At 38.6% G+C, this 18,524-nt stretch overlaps 1 protein-coding gene across 1 annotated transcript in view; it reads right to left on the reverse strand.

Moving 5' to 3' along the window:
* DMD (dystrophin) overlaps positions 1-18,524 on the reverse strand; it is a 2,099,690-nt gene that overhangs the window by 315,981 nt on the left and 1,765,185 nt on the right. Inside the window, exon 60 of the mRNA XM_032618871.1 lies at positions 14,692-14,838. Within this exon, the coding sequence (XP_032474762.1) occupies positions 14,692-14,838 (147 nt within the window). The remainder of the gene's footprint in view (positions 1-14,691; positions 14,839-18,524) is intronic.

Here is an 18,524-nt window from a genome sequence, read left to right on the forward strand (position 1 = left end):
AGTGCCTAACAGCAGCTCTGTGTCTGGAGGATTGCCCATTATCAACTAATTACGTGTCTTCCTCCAACGTTCTTTGCGTATGATCTCCAAATCAAGGGAAAAAACCCAGTACTTCAAAAGCTATTTTAGGACCCCTGCTTCTGAACAAGATGGAGTAATAAGGACCAAATTTAACCTCTGTCTTGAAATAACCAAAACATGGACAAAACACATGTACCAATGGATTGTAAGACAATGGATATCAAACAAGGAAGCACAGTGACCCCTGAGAGATGGAAAACATAATGAGGTGGGCCCTAGGGTAGTCCCAGATTACTACTTTGAGAGAGTTTCCAGACCACAGCATGGGGAAGAAGAACCCAGGAGGATCCTGGCAGACTCCCTGAGTTGAAGGGATGGAACTGAGACTCCGAGAAGCCTAGGATAGCTAGAATTCATAGGACAGAAGCCCGGAGAGGAAAGAGCTGCACAGAGAGAGAACCCTAGAGATCTATAGAGGGTCTCCCTCAAGTAGTTAGCTAAGTACTGATTAGCACATGTGTGAGGAAACTGTGCGGGGGGCTGGGGAAAAATCACCAGGAAGGATTAGAAATAACACTGTCCAGCACTCATATATGGCAGGAAGCAGTGCCTATTTCCTACCGATCATACTGGAGCCCTCAAGATTCACAGGGCATTGGGTAGAGTACACAGAATGGTCTTGCCTCAGTAGTGGGGAATAATTAGCCCTAGACTGAGTGTTGACCTAATCCCACTTAATCTTAAAAGACCCCAAAGGATCAAACAGTAGCACACACTTTGGAAAGGGATTAATAGAAATATATTATAGAAAGTTTCTTATATCATATGTGAAGTGGTCTAATTCCACTCAGAGATACACTGTGATAAGTTAAAGATGTATACTGTAAACCCTAAAGCAACCACTAAAATAACAAAACAGTTATAGCTAACATGCCAACATAGGAGATAGTGGACTCATTAACTCCAATTAACCTAAACAAAGACAGAAAAAGAGGAACAAGCAAAGAACCAATGGGATGAAGCAAAAATAAGTAGCTTGATGATAGGTTTACACTTAACTATGTCAATAATCACATTAAATATAAACAGTTTAAATATTCCCAATTAAAAGAGATTGTCAGATCGGATTAAAAGAAAGCAAAATCCAATTATACGCTGCCTAGAAGAAATGCACATTAAATATAAAGATACAAATAGGCTAAAAGCAAATAAATGAAAAAAAAGTTACACCATGCCAGCACTCATAACAAGAGAGCTGGAAGTTACATCATTAGACATTAGGGAAATGCAAATTAAAACCACAGTGAGATACTACTACGTATCTATTGAAATGGCTAAAACAGAAAAGACTGACCATATCAGAATTGAAAGAGGATATGAAAGAACTGTAACTCTCATCCATTGCTGGTGGGAATGTAAAATGGTACAGCTGCTTTGTGTTAATAGGTTAAACACACACCTACCATATAATCTAGCTGTCCCTCTCCTAGGCATTTACTCAAGAGAAATAAAAACGTAAGTCCATTTAAAGACTCGTACATGAATGTTCATAGCAGCTTTATCTGTAATAGCCCCAAAATGGAAACAACCCAAAAGTCCACTAAAAGGTGAATGAATAAATAAACTGGAGTATTTTCAACAAACAGGCATAAACTATCGATTCAGGCAACAACATGGATGAATCTCAAGATATGTATGGTGACTGAAAGAAATGAGACCAAAAAAGAGTGTATACTGTATATCCTATTTATATCAAACTGGAAAGTGAAAGTTCATCTACATTTTCTACAAATTCATTGCAGTATTATTTATAACATCCAAGACATGGAGACAACCTAAGTGTCCGCTGACAGATGAGTGGATGAAGAAACTGTACAATGAAATCTTGGCATTTGTGACAACATGGATGGACCTTGAGGGCATTATGTATAAGCGAAATAACTCAGAAAGACGAATGCTGTGTTATCTCACCGACATGTGGAATTTAAAACAAATAAAACAAAACAAAAAAATGAACTCACAGATACAGAGAAAAGATGGGTGGTTTCCACAGGCGGAGGTGGGTGGGTGAAACGGGTGAAGCATCAAAAGGTACAAACTTTCAGTTGTAAAATAAATTAAGTTACAGGGATGTAATGTACAGCATGACGATTACAGTTACTAATACTGTACTGCAACCTACTAGAGAATGGACTTGAGGACACGGGGAGGGGGAAGGGTAAGCTGGGACAAAGTGAGAGAGTGGCAGGGACATATATACACTACCAAACGTAAAATAGATAGCCAGTGGGAAGCAGCCGCATAGCACAGGGAGATCAGCTGGGTGCTTTGTGACCACCTAGAGGGGTGGGATGGGGAGGGTGGGAGGGAGGGAGACGCAAGAGGGAGGACATATGGGGATATATGTATATATATAACCGATTCACGTTGTTATAAAGCAGAAACTGATACACAATTGTAAAGCAATTATACTCTAATAAAGCTGTTAAAAAAACTGGTTACTGCAAAAAAGAAAAAAAAATGAAGTGACCAAAAGAATGTGTATTAAGAGCCTAAGAGACATATTGTAATGGAAAAGAATCTGAAAAAGAATATATATATATATATGTGCATGTATAACTGAATCACTTTGCTGCACACTTGTAACTAATACAACATTGTAAGTCAACTATACTTCAGTTTAAAAAAAAAAGAATCTCTAGGAGGGAAAGAAAAAGATACAGTTAAAAAAAAAAAAAAAAAAAGAGCCAGATCAAAAGCAGGAGGATGGTGGAAATGTTTCAGGCCGAGGGAGCACAGGCAGGAAGAAGTCTCTAATGCACAAGGAAGCTGGGGATGTGAGACTGGCCAGGGAGGAAGAGCCTGGACCTCCCGGGGACTTATAAGCAGGGTTAGGGGTTGGAACTTTGTCCTAAGGCAAGGGAAAACCATTAGAAAGCTTTAAGAGGCAGGGAGGTAATGACAGTCAGATGTGCTTTCTCAGAGACAATTCTGCATAGAACAACGTCTATGCTCTGATGCTGTGTATGTAAGAAGAAAATGAGTGTGGGGGGAGGGACGGGGTATGTTACGTAGGCATGTAAATGCATTAACAAGACTGGAAGGGTAACAGGCCAAAATGAAAGGGAAAGTGGTGTGCAGGTAGATGGCCAAGCTAAGAAAAACTCTCAAGGTTTATTCTATACACTTAGGTATTATGTGAGTCTTTAAAAAAACATTTTTATTGGGGTATGGTTTGCATACAGTGAAATGCACAAGTTTTACTGTACAGTTTGATGGGTTACGGACAATATGTAACCTTGTAACTCCTATCAAGATATAGAATATTTCTATCATCCCAGAAAGTTCTCTCATGCCCATTCCTGGTCGTCTCTCCTTGTACCTTCCAGGGACAGCGACCATTTTGATTTATTTCACCATAGATTAGTTTTGCCTATTCTAGAACTTCTTGTAAATGGTACCATAGAGTATCTATTTTTGGGGGGTCCAGCTTATTTGCACAACACGTTTTTGGTATTCATCCATGTTGTTACACACATTCATAGTTTGCTCTTTTTAATTCCTTCCACCACCTAGTAGTAATGGGTTATATGAATATACCAAATAGGTTTATTCACTCACCTGTTCATGGATTTGGTTGTTTCCGGTTTGAGGCTGTTGTGAAGAAAGCTTCCATGAACATTTTTGCACACACACAAATACTGTACCGCATATTTGGAAGATGCTAAAAGAGTTTTTTGTAGAAGTTCTCATCACAAGAAAAAAGATTTTGTAACTAGCTGTGGTGATGAATGTTAACTAGACAAATTGTGGTGATCATTTCACAGTAGATACAAATATCAAATCGTTGTGTCGTACGCTTGAAATGAGTATAATTATACGTCACTTATACCTAAAAAATTACACCTAAATTAAAATAAAGCAGGGAGAGGAAGAAAAGCTATTTTATCGCATATTCCTCCAAAGGTAATATTAAGTACATTCCATGTCATCAGAGCAGACAGATCATTAACTGTTGATAAGGGTCTAAGATATGAGTAAACCATGTTCACCACAGAGTAAAGGATGCACATTTAATTTTTGATCAATTATTTTTCTTTTTGGAACTTTTGAAAATTATTTAAGCATTGGTAAACTTTATACATCCACAGATCTAGACATGAATACTGTTTCTCCAGAAATACTAGTTTTGTTTCCTAATATACTACCCCCTGTGGTATAGTTTTCCCCTTATTTTAATTTTCAACAACATTTCTGCTTACTTTCACGCTTTCAGCGATTCAAGAACTATTTATTGAATGCCTACTATGTAAAAGATACTGACAAGTATCATTAGATATGGTAGTTAGGGCCCCTGCCGCCTTCACGGAGCTGACATTCAAAGTGGTGCAGATAAACTTTTAATAAACAAACACATAGCTATAGATTTTCGTTAAGTGCCGTGAAGCAAGCAAACAGGATGCTGTCTGTGATAGAGAATGATAGGAAATTCTCTTTTGCTGTGACTTAATTATATATTAACTCTCCAGGCCATTACTTCAAATGATTTCTAGTTGTTAAATTTACATACTGGAATTTTACTACTCTGTTTAGCTTGTTAGTCCCAAGCTTCAGGCTTTTATTGAGAATAAAAGCTACAGATGAATAGAAAAGTCACTTAGCTAACGTGTCTTCATCCTTTAGGTTTCAGTTGGAAGGCCGCTTTCTCTGCATCTTCTCTCATAACACTTACCACAATTTGTAATTATTATATGGGAATTTTTAAAATGTCTGTCTTCCCAAGAAACCATAACCCCCATTAGGGCAGACAGTGCTTAGTGCTTCCATGACTGCGTCCCTACTACATAGCACAGAGTCTGGCAGAGGGTAGGGACCAGAAAAATATTTACTGAATGAAGGAGTACGTCTGCACACTTCAGGAAGATTTTGATGATGAATTCCTCCTGGTTCTACAGATGAGATTCTCCTTTTGAATCTGTGAATGATTCAGACTCGGTTCTAAACAGGCTGTCCCTGAGAGTGTGGTCTGAGATTCATATACCCATCCTACTTTAAATCTGCATTTCCTAAACTCTTAATGCAGGTGATCCCTGACAAATGAGTAAACGTAAGGAGAAAGTTATACTTTTTGCTTAAAGGTTTGAATCGTAAACGAAGAGGACATATTGTCATGTCTGTCTAACTTTATAGCAAAGAAGTGGTACTGTAATAGTTAGTCGTTCTGACAGACTCCACCAGCCAGGCTGCCTGGGTTCAAACCCTGGCTCTCATTCACCAGCCATGCGACCTCAGGCCAGCAACCTAACCTTTTCGTTTCTCATTCTCTTCATCTGTGAAAGGAGGATAAGAATAATATCTACCTCAAGGGGTGATTGTGAGGCTTAAAAGCATGAACACAGTACATGTAAACATGCTTAGAATAGTGAATGGCAGGCAGTAAATGCTAGGTAAGTGCTCGTTATTAACTTCAGCAATGCGTAATACTCACTAAAAACAATTCTTCTCGAATTTATCTTGTGCGACTTCATTGGCCCAAAAAGTATGGCCCTGTATAAAAAAACCTGTATTTCTAATACTTTCTAATTTATCATATTTTCCAACCACAGCTCTACCTCTGAAATGAATGAATATATTAACTGAAGGGAGAATTTATATCATAATGATCATTATTTTAAGGATATTATAGAACTTGTAAGAATAAAGAAATATTAAGACAACCTACAGTAATTTAAAATGCGCTTTGTGGTACTGACCTTTAAAAATAGCATTTCTGAATTTCATAAGCTGGTTCCCAGTCCTACTTACAGAGTTGGCTTTAACATCCAGCTTTTCATTTGGTCTGAAAGCGGGTTATTTCTAGAGGAATGCGGAGGGAAGGAGAAGAGGTGGAGTCTTTCTGGTGGAAATGTGAGAACAGCAGCTCTTTGAATGTTGTGCGTGACGTAGCCTGGGAAATGTGAGCAGCTGCTGGCGGAGTGTTTCACACGCAGCGGGAGAGTGGGAAAAGCAAAGAAGCAAACCACCAGGGCAAACAAATGCAGAAGAATGGGTGGGGCGGGGTCAGGCTGCAGTGAAGGAGGGAGGTCAGGCTAGAGGGAGAAGGACACTTAGAAGAATAAAGAATAAAGCAGTGAGAATTCTGAGGAAAGGGCAAATGTCAGTTGCACAATAAGGGAGAAGGAAAAGGGGCATTAAGGCAATTTTAAGTCCTCATGGTTATATGCGTATTTCTGGAAAGAAATTAGAGAGATCAAGAGGCTAAAAGAAATACATACATAAAACTGCTGTTTAAACACATTTAACAGGAACACATTACATCTTTAAGAACAATAATAAAACTATTATAATGTACTGCCATAGTAGCTGGTTTCAGAACTCGCAAAAAGTGTTCCTGATGAAAACAAATCAGAAAGTAAGCAGTACAGAAAGATCAAGCATTCAGGTAACCAAACTAATACTTCATAATGATTTTGGTTCACTTTATAAAATCTCTAAAAAATTAATATGCCTTTCATTCTAACTCATAAACATATCTTTGACTCTTACTGGCTTCATTCTCATTTTGTACCTCATAAATTTTTTTGGTCACACTCCCTACATCATTCATTTTTCTCCCTATGGTCCCACACATCCTGATGCCTTTAAAAAAAAAATAAAGTATGCCCTTGAAAACCAGATTATTCTTCTTTGGGGTGAGGAGGCTGGACTCTGGAACATCTGGTCTACGTTACTTTCAAGGGTATCTGGGCAACTTCAGTATCATTCCTCTTGAATAAAGTACAATTAGCTGTAAAAACGTTGTAAACCACAATGACTGAGGAAAATGTCCATAAGCTTGACAGTGCACGTTAACCTAAGTGTGTTCTAAGGGCTGTAACTAGCCTGGACATTTAGATTTACACACTCCTTTAAATCTTCAAAGGGACTTGTTCACTTCTGTTTTTGTTTTTTTTTTAAACAGAGATGAGGTTCAGCATAAATGATTGTTCTCTCTTTACTGAAAAGATGTTTTCCTAGGACTCAACTGTCCCTTTTTTCATGGGTCATTCTATTCCTAATGTCAACAAATCCTTCCGTGACCCAAGCTTTTCTAAAACAAACGCATTCTTCTTTCCTCTTTGTTCTCTTCATTTCCTTTACCTTCAACTTAAAAAAATTCCTGCCAAAGGGCACATCAAACTTGATGTTATAGTTGAAATCTTTTTACAAGAGCTACCTACAGTTTAGAATGTGTTAGAATAATTTTTCCTACAATATTTTTAGATAGTGGCTTTCAGTCTTTTCAAGCCTGTGGATCCCATATTAACTTTCCAAGACTTAGAGGATCCCCACATAATAAAAGTATTACTTAGTATCTGTCAATTGTGAAAAAGTGACCGACCGATAAAAATCTGTATGAGTTTAGTACCCACACCTGCAGTTACTTATTTATGAAAAATACTGGTATATGGGCAAGACAGTTTTGTATTCTAGCTACAGGCAATGCTTCACGCAAAAATATATTTCTACACCTCTCCGTAAAACTCTGTGACCCACAGTTTGGGAACGAATCTTTTATACGTGGTCACAGATCAACAGCATCTCCTGGGAGCTTGATAGAAATGCAGAATCACAGATTTCAGCCAATACCTACTGAGTCCTGGGGGGGGGCTATTTTAACAAGCTCTGCAGGTGACTCTTACCCATGCTAGGTTTTGAGATTTACCTTCTAGACCAGTACTATCCAACAGAAATATAAGGAGAGCTGCATAGACTATTAAATTTTCTAGTAGACATACTGAAAAAGTAAAAAAGAAACACTGTTGGTTGTTTTACTTGAAGCTACAGGCTCACTTGGTTCATTTTCAATAGAAATATCTAACTTCGAATAATCAAAAAAAAGAAGTGGGTGAGAGTAATTATAATGATATATTTTACTTAACCAAATACATCAAAATATTTTCACCTCAACATATAACCAGTACAAAAATATGAATGAGATGGTTTACATTCCTTTTTTTTGGTACTAAGTCTTTGAAACCTAATGTGTATATTACACTTACAACACACTTCAGTTTGGACTGGCTACATTCAAGGACTCAGTATCTACATCTAGATCATGTGTCTTGAAATATAGTAACTATAAATTCATATTTACATTATGTTTATTATATTCGTGCATATTTACATTTTAGATTTATAGTTATAAATTCATATGGTGTCACCAGGAATCTACTAAGAGTTCCCTTCACCCTTTTCTTTCTGCCTCAAAGATGAGCGCTTGGGTCTCCACCTTCTTGTAGCACAGTAACACTCCTCTGATACGGAATTTTCTGCATGACATTACGCTTATTTTCCACAGTGTAACTCTAAAGTTCTCAAAGTGTCTTGCAGAAGTCATATGTATATTTAACCTTTTAAACCCAGCTGTACCCAGCAAGTGTTTAATGTAGAATAACGGTTATCAAAGTGTGGGCTCTGGACCAGCAGCAGCCTCACTTGGGAGCTTGTTAGAAATGCAGAATCTCAGGCCCCATCCCAGACCTACTGAATCAGAAACTCTGCAAGTGGGGCCCACACACAGTGATCATACAGTGATCTGTGTTTTAATAAGTCTTCCAAGTGATTCTGAGGCTCACAGCCATTTGAGAACCACTGATGCAGGAAAACATTTCCTTTGAGAATGGCCACAGGCTTATTTTCTTCTCAGTTCTGTGATCTAACTACAAACAGAATCATTTTTGGTCTTATTAAAGAAAAAGTCACGGAAGGGCATGCTAAGGAGACATCGGTAGAACCAACCCTCAGCAAAACTGAAGTGAAGAAAGTTGGCTGTCCTCTCCTCACCCTCAGCCGGTAATGGGTCCACACGACCTGTAGGAGCAGACTGCCCAGCTCACTACACTTCCTGCCAAGAAGGGACCCCATAAACCACAACGTAAAACGATTAGCCCAAGATCCTTAAAAAAAAAAAAAAGAACGTAAGGAAAATGTTCAAAATCCATCAACACATTTAAAGGATCAAATCACGTACTCAACGACGATAAGAACATACGTGCATATATATTGGGTTGGCCAAAAAGTTCGTTCGGGTTGTTCTGTACAATGGTATGATAACCCGAACGAACTTTTTGGCCAAGCGATAGCTGAACAGAAGCCTGCTTCAAAAACCTATCTCACCCAAGTAAAGAACATAACTTTCTCCGTTGGAACTTCTGATTTTTTTCAATTAAAAATCTTGTTTAGTTTTTTTTAAAAAATGAAGCCACGCAAATATTTCTGTTGGCCAGCTAAATATGATTCCATGACCTTCCACGAATCTTGCTAATCTTATTACACAGACCAAACTCCCAGTTAGAAATTACTGAACAATTTGTAAACCAGAGATCTGAAAAGGTACTACTTTTATAGTATTAATGTCACAATAGCGCATACACACACACACACACACACACACACACACACGTTTGTTTATAAGATGGAGAAAGGGAGGGAGGGTGGGCCATTATGGAAGTAAGGAAAGAAAATTCATCTATAAAACTTTGCTTAAGGGCTTCCCTGGTGGTGCAGTGGTTAAGAATCTGCCTGCCAATGCAGGGGACGTGGGTTCGAGCCTTGGTCTGGGAAGATCCCACATGCCGCGGAGCAACTAAGCCAGGGCGGCGCTACAACTACTGAGCCTGTGCTCTAGAGCCCATAAGCCAGAACTACTGAGCCTGTGCGCCACAACTACTGAAGCCTACGCACCTAGAGCCCGTGCTCCACAACAAGAGAAGCCACCGCAATGAGAAGCCTGTGCACCGCAACGAAGAGCAGCCCCCGCTCGCCACAACTAGAGAAAGCCCATGCGCAGCGACGAAGACTCAACGCAGCCAAAAATAAATAAATAAATTTATAAAAACAAACAAACAAAAAAACTTTGCTTAAGATGGCGTAAGCAGTGAAGGGAGTTTTGGTCACTATGTCCTTGGACCAGATAGGACAATTACAATGTCTGGTTGCTACATAGTAGATGCTTAATCACTGCTGACTGAATGAAAGAAGGAAATGAAAGAAGGAATGGAGTATATAGAAGATGAGGGTCTACATCTCTGTGACAGAAAGTTACCACAGAGATGTGACGATGGAGTATATAACTGCCCGCATGACTTTGGAAGAATCTTAGGAAACCTTTAAAAACACATAATTCATGATGCTGTCCTTAAACATATTTAAAGAATGTCATGCATGGAAATGTCTTCATATTTAATACTTTTCAAGTGATTACATTTCATACATCCTACAGTGAACGAAGCATTTACATTTTATATTAAAGTGTATCTGCAGCTTCTGTTGCTATTCATGGGTTTACTCATGATGCAGAGAAATGGGCAGAACATTCCCTAGTAGTACTTCCCTATAGTACTTGTGTCTGGTGACTAAAGAGCACAACTATGGCACTAAAAGTGTGTGCAATGCTTCAAAATTAGAAAGGTTTATCATCGGTTTTTCTTCCCATTTGGTTTCAATACCCATTTCTACCGGATCAGGTATTAACATTGGTTCCACTTTGAGAGCTAATTCATTAAAATCACTTTTGGTTGATTTTAGTACAATTGCTGAGTTATAAAGACAATGAGGAATAAAATGCTGTATAATTTTATATTTGAAACGACAGGTGTGCTTTTAAGGGGTACAGTGAACTGGGCTCATTAATCCATTGGCTTGTAAAGGAAGCTTTCAAAGTTGATATCCCTGAGAATTGTTTAAAAAAGAAGTGAAGCATGAAAAAAAGTGAAGTATTGTGGTGCCCAAAATAGCTTTAAAGTATGACTCTGTTAAGTCCAAACTTCACAGGACTGTGAGAAGAGGCAACAAAAAGGGTAGGGAGTTGCAGTTCACAACTGATTCAGATCGTGACTGACACCTAAGAGCTGTCTGACTGTCATTGTGTCACTTACCGTCTCTGTAAGTCTCAGTTTCCTTACTTGTACAAGGGAACAGTGATACTATGTAATCATAATACGTAATCATAATGTTTTGAGGATTAAGTGAGGTAATGTACACGAAAACTCTTTGTAACTACAAGGAATGATGGTTTCCTTTGTCCAAAACACACTGTCCGATGGTCTCACAGAAACATCCACACCAACGTGTCTATTCTGAGGGAGAAAATAGGATTTTATTCCCACAGAGAGTTTCAAATGGGCAAATCAATGTCTCTATACTTCTATTCGTGGATTCAATATAAATCCAGAACTCCCTATACATTCTATTTCTATGTACAGACACTCTGTGACTGGGTCTTACATTGCTATTGATGTTCATACCTATGTGGTTTATGTGTTCCTATCATTTTGAGAGATATTACACACAGCTAAAAAACCAGCATGCCTTTTTTAAGTCAAAATTAATGGATCATGTAACTAAACCCAGGATATTCTGATATCAAGTAGACACAGCCTGGTAGTATGTCACTCTACTTCTCCTGTTACACTATTTGCTCAAATGTAAGACTCTTTTTCTTAGGCTTGTATCTGCCTTCCCACTACCCCAACTCTCCATTCCTGGTTTCTCTTTGTCTTATCAGACACAGAAGCTAAGATGAACTCACACTTTTGTCATGATTTTAGTTAACTGACATAGCACTGTAAGTGAATGAGTTCTTTACTTTCACAGAAATATGATGTCATAATAATGGTGGGCTCACACTCCCCTCCACAGAAGCTGGGTAATGCTTTAGTCTCACATACATTCTTCTCAATGTAAAAGGTTCTCAACAGGATGTATGGGTTGCTCTTCCAGTGATGGGGATAAAGTTGTTTGATATGAACCTCACTTCTTGCTTTGTTCACTTTCTGAACAAGGACTCAACATTTATAATATAGCCGAGTGGTTAGAATTCTGGTCAAAGAAAAAAATGGAATCAACTTGACTCAGTTATGTGCAACCCCAAACCTTGTATTTATCAGCTTTCTGCTAAAAACACTTTTTAAGCCTATTCTTAAGGTCACGTTAAAAAATAGCAACGTGTGGAATCTGCCACAATAAGAGCATATGCCGCAAACTGAATTATTTAATGAGAGAAGGCTGTGTTATATGTGTGTTGGAGATGAGGGGTTGAAAAGTTAAAATTATATTGATAGGAGGAGGAACATAATCCCAACAGGTCACGTTTGTATTATGAAGAGGAAGCAACTCCACTGATTCTAGACTAAATTTTGTCATATGTGTATCTCCCCCAGATATCCACATACACAATCATAGGACTGAACTGGCTGTGACCTAAGACGAAACGCATTACCTCGTTTTACAAAGGAGGAAATAGAAGCTGGGAGACGTCAAATGGCTTTCCCAAGATAACATGGTCAAATAATAGCTGAGCTTCAGTTTGAAGTTAGGTATTCTACTATTCACTCCTACACTCCTTTTACGACATCACACTATCTTCTTTTATGTACTTCCCTATATTTATAACCAAGTCCTCATTCATTTTCAAGAAGGGATACAAATTAGGCTATTCATATTTTCTCATACTTTATATTTAAATAACAGTGCAACTACGATGGATCACTTAGCATTGATTTTTTTAACTTTTCCTACCATAATATTTTTATCTCATTTGTAAATTTACATGCCATTGTCACAGATTTACGTCACATTCTGAAAGCAAATGTGACATTCAGCTCACTAAAAGAAATTTTAAGATAATAGTTCAAGAGTGCTTGAATGGAACGAATGTGTCCGTTGGTTTTCCTTGGACATTTATGACTTTCCTTATTTATGTTTAAATTGAGAAACATACTAAGGATGAAACCGATAAGATTTTAATAGTAGTTAACCACTAGGGAGCAAATAGGCATAGAAATGCATGTAATCTCTTAAATATATTGCCTTGCTTTAGTCAATGCCACTTATAACAATCTATCATACATGTATTTCAAGACTATCCATCACAACAAAAATTAAATTATGAGATCTCAAGAGGTCTTGAGTTTGGAACTTGTTTTTATTAAAGATCTAGCAATTCTTTGACAGGACTTTCGGTCACACCCCTAAATGGACTGCCAATAGGAAAAGTAATTTGGTTTACCATTTTTTTTCTTACTGAAACACTGAAAACAAATATTTTTATTTTTATTTTAGTACACAAATATAAATTATAATAGATGCGTCTCAATATGTACCCATTATAATAATGTTTACTTAAAGAGTACTGTAACGTACAAAAAGCCCATTTTATAATATTAAGGGAGGGACTTCCCTGGTGGCGCAGTGGTTGAGAATCCGCCTGCCAACGCAGGGACATGGGTTCGAGCTCTGGTCCAGGAAGGTCCCACGTGCCACGGAGCAACTAAGCCCGTCCGCCACAACCGCTGAGCCTGTGCTCTAGAGCCCACGAGCCACAACTACTGAGCCCACGTGCCACATCTACTGAAGCCTGCGCGCCTAGAGCCCGCGCTCCACAACAAGAGAAGCCACCGCAATGAGAAAGCCCGCGTGCAGCAACAAGGACCCAATGCAGCCCCAAATAAATAAATGTATATAAAAAATATTAAGGGAAAATTACAAACTGCAAGATAACATCTAAGATTACAAAACTTAAAAATGATATCTGCAATTTAAAACAGACTGGAAGTAAAATGTAAACATATTATAAGTAGCTGAATCTGGAAAACAAATATTTTTAAACCCAGTTTCCTCTCTCCTCTCTGTCTCCAGAAGCATACTCTGTGCATCTTGTGAAACCAGAAAAAGAGAGAAACAATTCCTTAATTCTATGGTCAAACAAGTTTTAAGGTTTGGGGGTATAATGGTGGCCTTCACGCATTGAACATATAGACACACCTATTCCACCATTACATATTCTGAGTTCCTACTGTGAGCCAGGTACTGTACCAATAACTCTACCTGAATTAGTTCCTTTAATATTACAGCAAGCATGCTGGAGACGAGGACATGGACAATCAAAGAGGTCAAGTGACTTCAAGTAAGTCTGATTCCAAAACCTGTATGCTATAATAATAACAATCGTAACTGCAATAACACCAAGAACTAGAACTCACACAGTGCTGGCCATGTGGCTAGTACTTTACTAAGCATTTCCCATGTATTTTGACTTACTCGTCCTGATAATAGACAAAGGTTTTAGAAACATTTAACATCCCCATTTTCTTCAGATGAAACACTGAGGCACAGAAAAGTTAAATAACTTGCCAGAGGTCCCACAGCCGGTAAGTGTGACCTTGAGCACACCTACATTCCCTTTATTTACTATGCAAACCTATGAAAAACTTCGTTGTGTGGGTTTGTGATAGGATGATCTTTCTTTAAAAGATTTAGAATGTGTCTTACCGTCGACTCTTGTTTAAATTAGGATTCCAAAAGGAAAGGTGTGTTAAGAATCCAAGCGATGATAGTACACAGCAATTGCATGCCAGTAATTCAGTTCTTCCAGCATGATTCAGCGTTATCTTCCATGTTTATTGCAAGATATAGTAAAGTCTAACTCTAAGCCATTAAAAAGTGAATATTAATAGGCTTGAAAACATACACACAGGGAATTATTAAATAATACAAAATATCCTACACTCACAAAATATGATCATGAGTATCACATGAAGAAATTACTTTTATTTTTCCTTACGAACAAGCTTTATCTGTATATTCTCTTACTGACAGAAGGAACCGCAATGCTTATAATATGCCTACCTGCAGAAGCTTCCATCTGGTGTTCAGGTCTTCCAGAGTGCTGAGGTTATATGGTGACAGCTGAATGCCCAACGTGGTGAGCTGGCGAGCAAGGTCATTGATGTGGCTTACATTCTCTCTGAGAGGTGCAATTTCTCCTCGAAGTGCCTGTGTGACATAGTCAAGGGCAAAATGGAAGATGAGAACATTTAAAGCAAAAAAAAAACCAGGCACATGGGAACTACAAAGTATCGTATTTTGTTGGAGGTGTCAGCAACATTTGCTCTATTATAGTGGCATTGTGACAATGAAGATTTGCTAATGGGTGGATAACTAATACCTATTGAGCACTTCCTAGGTGCCTAATCCTGTGATGAGCTCTGTCCAAACGCAATCTGATTTTATTCCTACACAAAAACGCTATGCGGTTGGTAGTTGGCGAATTCTCATTTTATACATGAGGAAAGAAAATTGCAGAGGTTAAACCTTGCCCAAGGCCCCATGGGTCAAACTTGGGGAACCGGGGTTACATACTCAGCTTTGCCTGCCTCCGAAGTGCATCTTCTTAACAATTAAATTACCTTTCCAAAGAAATTCAGGATTGGCAAAGGAAAAGGAAAAGTACAATGCTGCTGGACTCTAAATTCTACTCATCTCCCAACCGAAGATGGATGCTTTCTTTTTTAACAGTAAAAGATGTACTCAATCATAAAATATTACATTCCTACTTTGCACCAACTACATAATAAGTCGATCCATTTAGAGATCAGGGTATTTTGTCAAATCCTAAGAATGACTTCCAGGTCTCCTGGTATTTTAGTCCTTGTAGTAATGACTGAAGAAGGCTCCCATGGGGCTTCTCAACTGTCTCTGAAGCACTACAGCAGGATTCTGTGATGCAATGCATCATGACAATCTGTTGAGAAGAACCCTATGCAGATACGGGGAGGATATTACCATGCATCATATCTACCCTATTGAGATGACATTTATGGATCTTTAACGCGATGCATGATGTCCCAGTGTTCCAATGAGCAATTTCTAAGGGACAAATTCCCTCACTCCGGAGAACAGTTTGTGTAATGCAGTGTCTGTGCACAAGGACAGCATCACTTACTTGGCTATACGTGCTGTTCTGACTTGCTTGATCTGGGCAGGTGTTATTTTTGTGGTTCACTTTGTTGATAAAACCACTGTTAACACTGACTTCATCTATAACCTTCCAGTTCCTTCTGACTCCAAATGACAGGAACCAGTGTATGTCCATTCTAAATAAGAATGGCATTATCCTCTCAAATCAAACTGAATATCTCATCACTAAAATGTGGTATCATATGGAGTATAAGACTCTTATACAGTTCTTAGATAATGAGGACATTGTGACAATCACTCTGTCGAACTTACAGTTTTTTAAAAAGTGGTCGTTAAAAATATTATAATAAAAATCATGGGGTTCCTTCTGGGAGGGATAAAAATATTCTGGAATTAGTAGTGATGGTGGCACAGCTCTGTGATTATACTGTACACCACTGAATTATACACTTTAAAAGGACGGATTTTATGGTATGTGAATTATATATCAAAAAAATAAACAAAGAAAAACAAAAGAAACCGTTCTGACTGAGCACACAGATGCGAAAAAATCATATCAGACGTTTTTGTCTTTATTCGATTTCATGTCAGTGGGATGTCATAGGAATCATTCTGAAACTAAGAAAGTTCATATAGGAATTGATAGTATATTAGTCCATTTCCTTATAAATAAATACATGGATTAAAAGAATCATAGTAGGACTTCCCTGGTGGCGCAGTGGTTAATAATCCGCCTGCCAATGCAGGGGACATGGGTTCAAGCCCTGGTCTGGGAAGATCCCACGTGCCATGGAGCAACTAAGTCCGTGTGCCACAACTACTGAGCCTGCGCTCTGGAGCCCGCGAGCCACAACTTCTGAGCCTGCACGCGTACAGCTGGTGCTCAGCAACAAGAGAAGCCGCCACAACAAGAAGCCCGCGCACTGCAACAAGGAGTAACCCCTGCTCGCCACAACTAGAGAAAGCCTGTGTGCAGCAACAAAGACCCAATGCAGCCAAAAATAAATGAATAAATAAATTAAAAAAAAAGAATCATAGTAAGTACCCATGGAGAGAGGCAGTTAAACTCCATAAACGGGAATTCGTATCTCTAAAAGGAAATGATCCATAATCACACAGTTTTGCATAATAGGAAGGTTAGAAAACAGATTTTTTTGTTTGTTTGTTTGTTTGTTCTTGTTTCTTGCGGAACGCGGGCCTCTCACTGTTGTGGCCTCTCCCGTTGCGGAGCTCAGGCTCCGGACGCGCAGGCTCAGCGGCCACGGCTCACGGGCCCAGCCGCTCCGCGGCACGTGGGATCTTCCCGGACCGGGGCACGAACGCGTGTCCCCTGCATCGGCAGGCGGACTCTCAACCACTGCGCCACCAGGGAAGCCCAGAAAACAGATTTCTTAAATGTCATTTGGGGAAACCCGGACAAGAACAATGATTACAAAAATGGAACCACTGTCTTCTGGGTAATAACATGAGTTTCTAGTAACCACAAGTAAATATCACATGAGTGGGGACTGTAAGTAGGAACCATCGCAGAGATGGCAGGATAGCCAGGCAGAATCTGACAATAGTGCAGATTAACCCTGTACACTAATCACTGCCTTCACTAGTGAGGTTCTCAGCTGTCGAGTTCAGTAACCATGTCAGTTAAGTCATATCTAGATTTCAGCTCCCCTTGGATTACATAATGTACATGGTTCAAGGGTCTCTTATTAGAGTATTTTGCTTTTCACTTTCTTCCCCAAAGTCCTGGACACAGAGTTTTAATCCTGCATCAATGTTTTGGAGGATGAAGGAGATTAAAAAATAAGTTCCAGCATTCATGATTAATCGCAACACTCAGTCTCCTTTCCCCTCTCCCCCCTCCCTCCCCCTCCTTCCCCCAGCCCGCGCGTGCACACACACACCGTCATGGGATTTTGTGGCTTCTGTTTTTTTGCTTGTATCTACCAATTACAGTAGAAGTTCCCTTAACTGATCTCCACTTAAGACTCATCAGATTAGCCAGAGTCTTCATTTGTCCGGGAAACATACTGACTGGTGCCTCTAACAACCTCTAAATAAGATGTCAGAGATACCTGTCAGTATGCACGGCGTTCAGCTCTCATTAGTTGACTTGTCAATGTGTGTATGTTCTCAAACCTGCTTTTGCCAATTAGTATTGCAATTACATAATTTAATGAAAGATTTCCTAAACCAAAGAAATATAAGTCTAAGAAGAAAATAAGCTATTATTTATATAAAAATATGGTTAAATATTCTGGAAAATTGCTTTAAAAGAAAAGGAAGTATTACTGAATTGGGTGTGGACAAGACAACTGTAAAAGAGTAGGAAAACAACCTGAAAATTTTAGAAAGATTCTGTATTCAGAACGCTTCTCATGTTTCCCAGTGAACTCTGTCTGCATTAAGGAAACCTGAACTGGAAATCAGAACGTCTGTGTTATCAGTGTGATTTATGGAGAACTCTAATCAGAGAATTTACACTCAAAGAAAAAACCTTCAAACAACATTAAGATGTTAGTGACTATTTTAACATAGAATAAAATGTTTAAGACATATTTTTTATGATTCCCTAATTTAACTGACTTTTTCAATTAACTGTTAAACTCTATGTCCTAATTGAGTTGGAACAGAGAGCATCTATTTTAAATTTTGACTACTACGATTTTATTACCTCTGCTACTGCTACTACTGTTATTATTAAGGGAGAAAAGCCATACGTTCTGTTTAATCTGAATGCCTAAGTCTCTGTTAAGATAAACGGA

Source organism: Phocoena sinus, chromosome X (genome assembly GCF_008692025.1).
Source record: "Phocoena sinus isolate mPhoSin1 chromosome X, mPhoSin1.pri, whole genome shotgun sequence".
NCBI lineage: Eukaryota > Metazoa > Chordata > Mammalia > Artiodactyla > Phocoenidae > Phocoena > Phocoena sinus.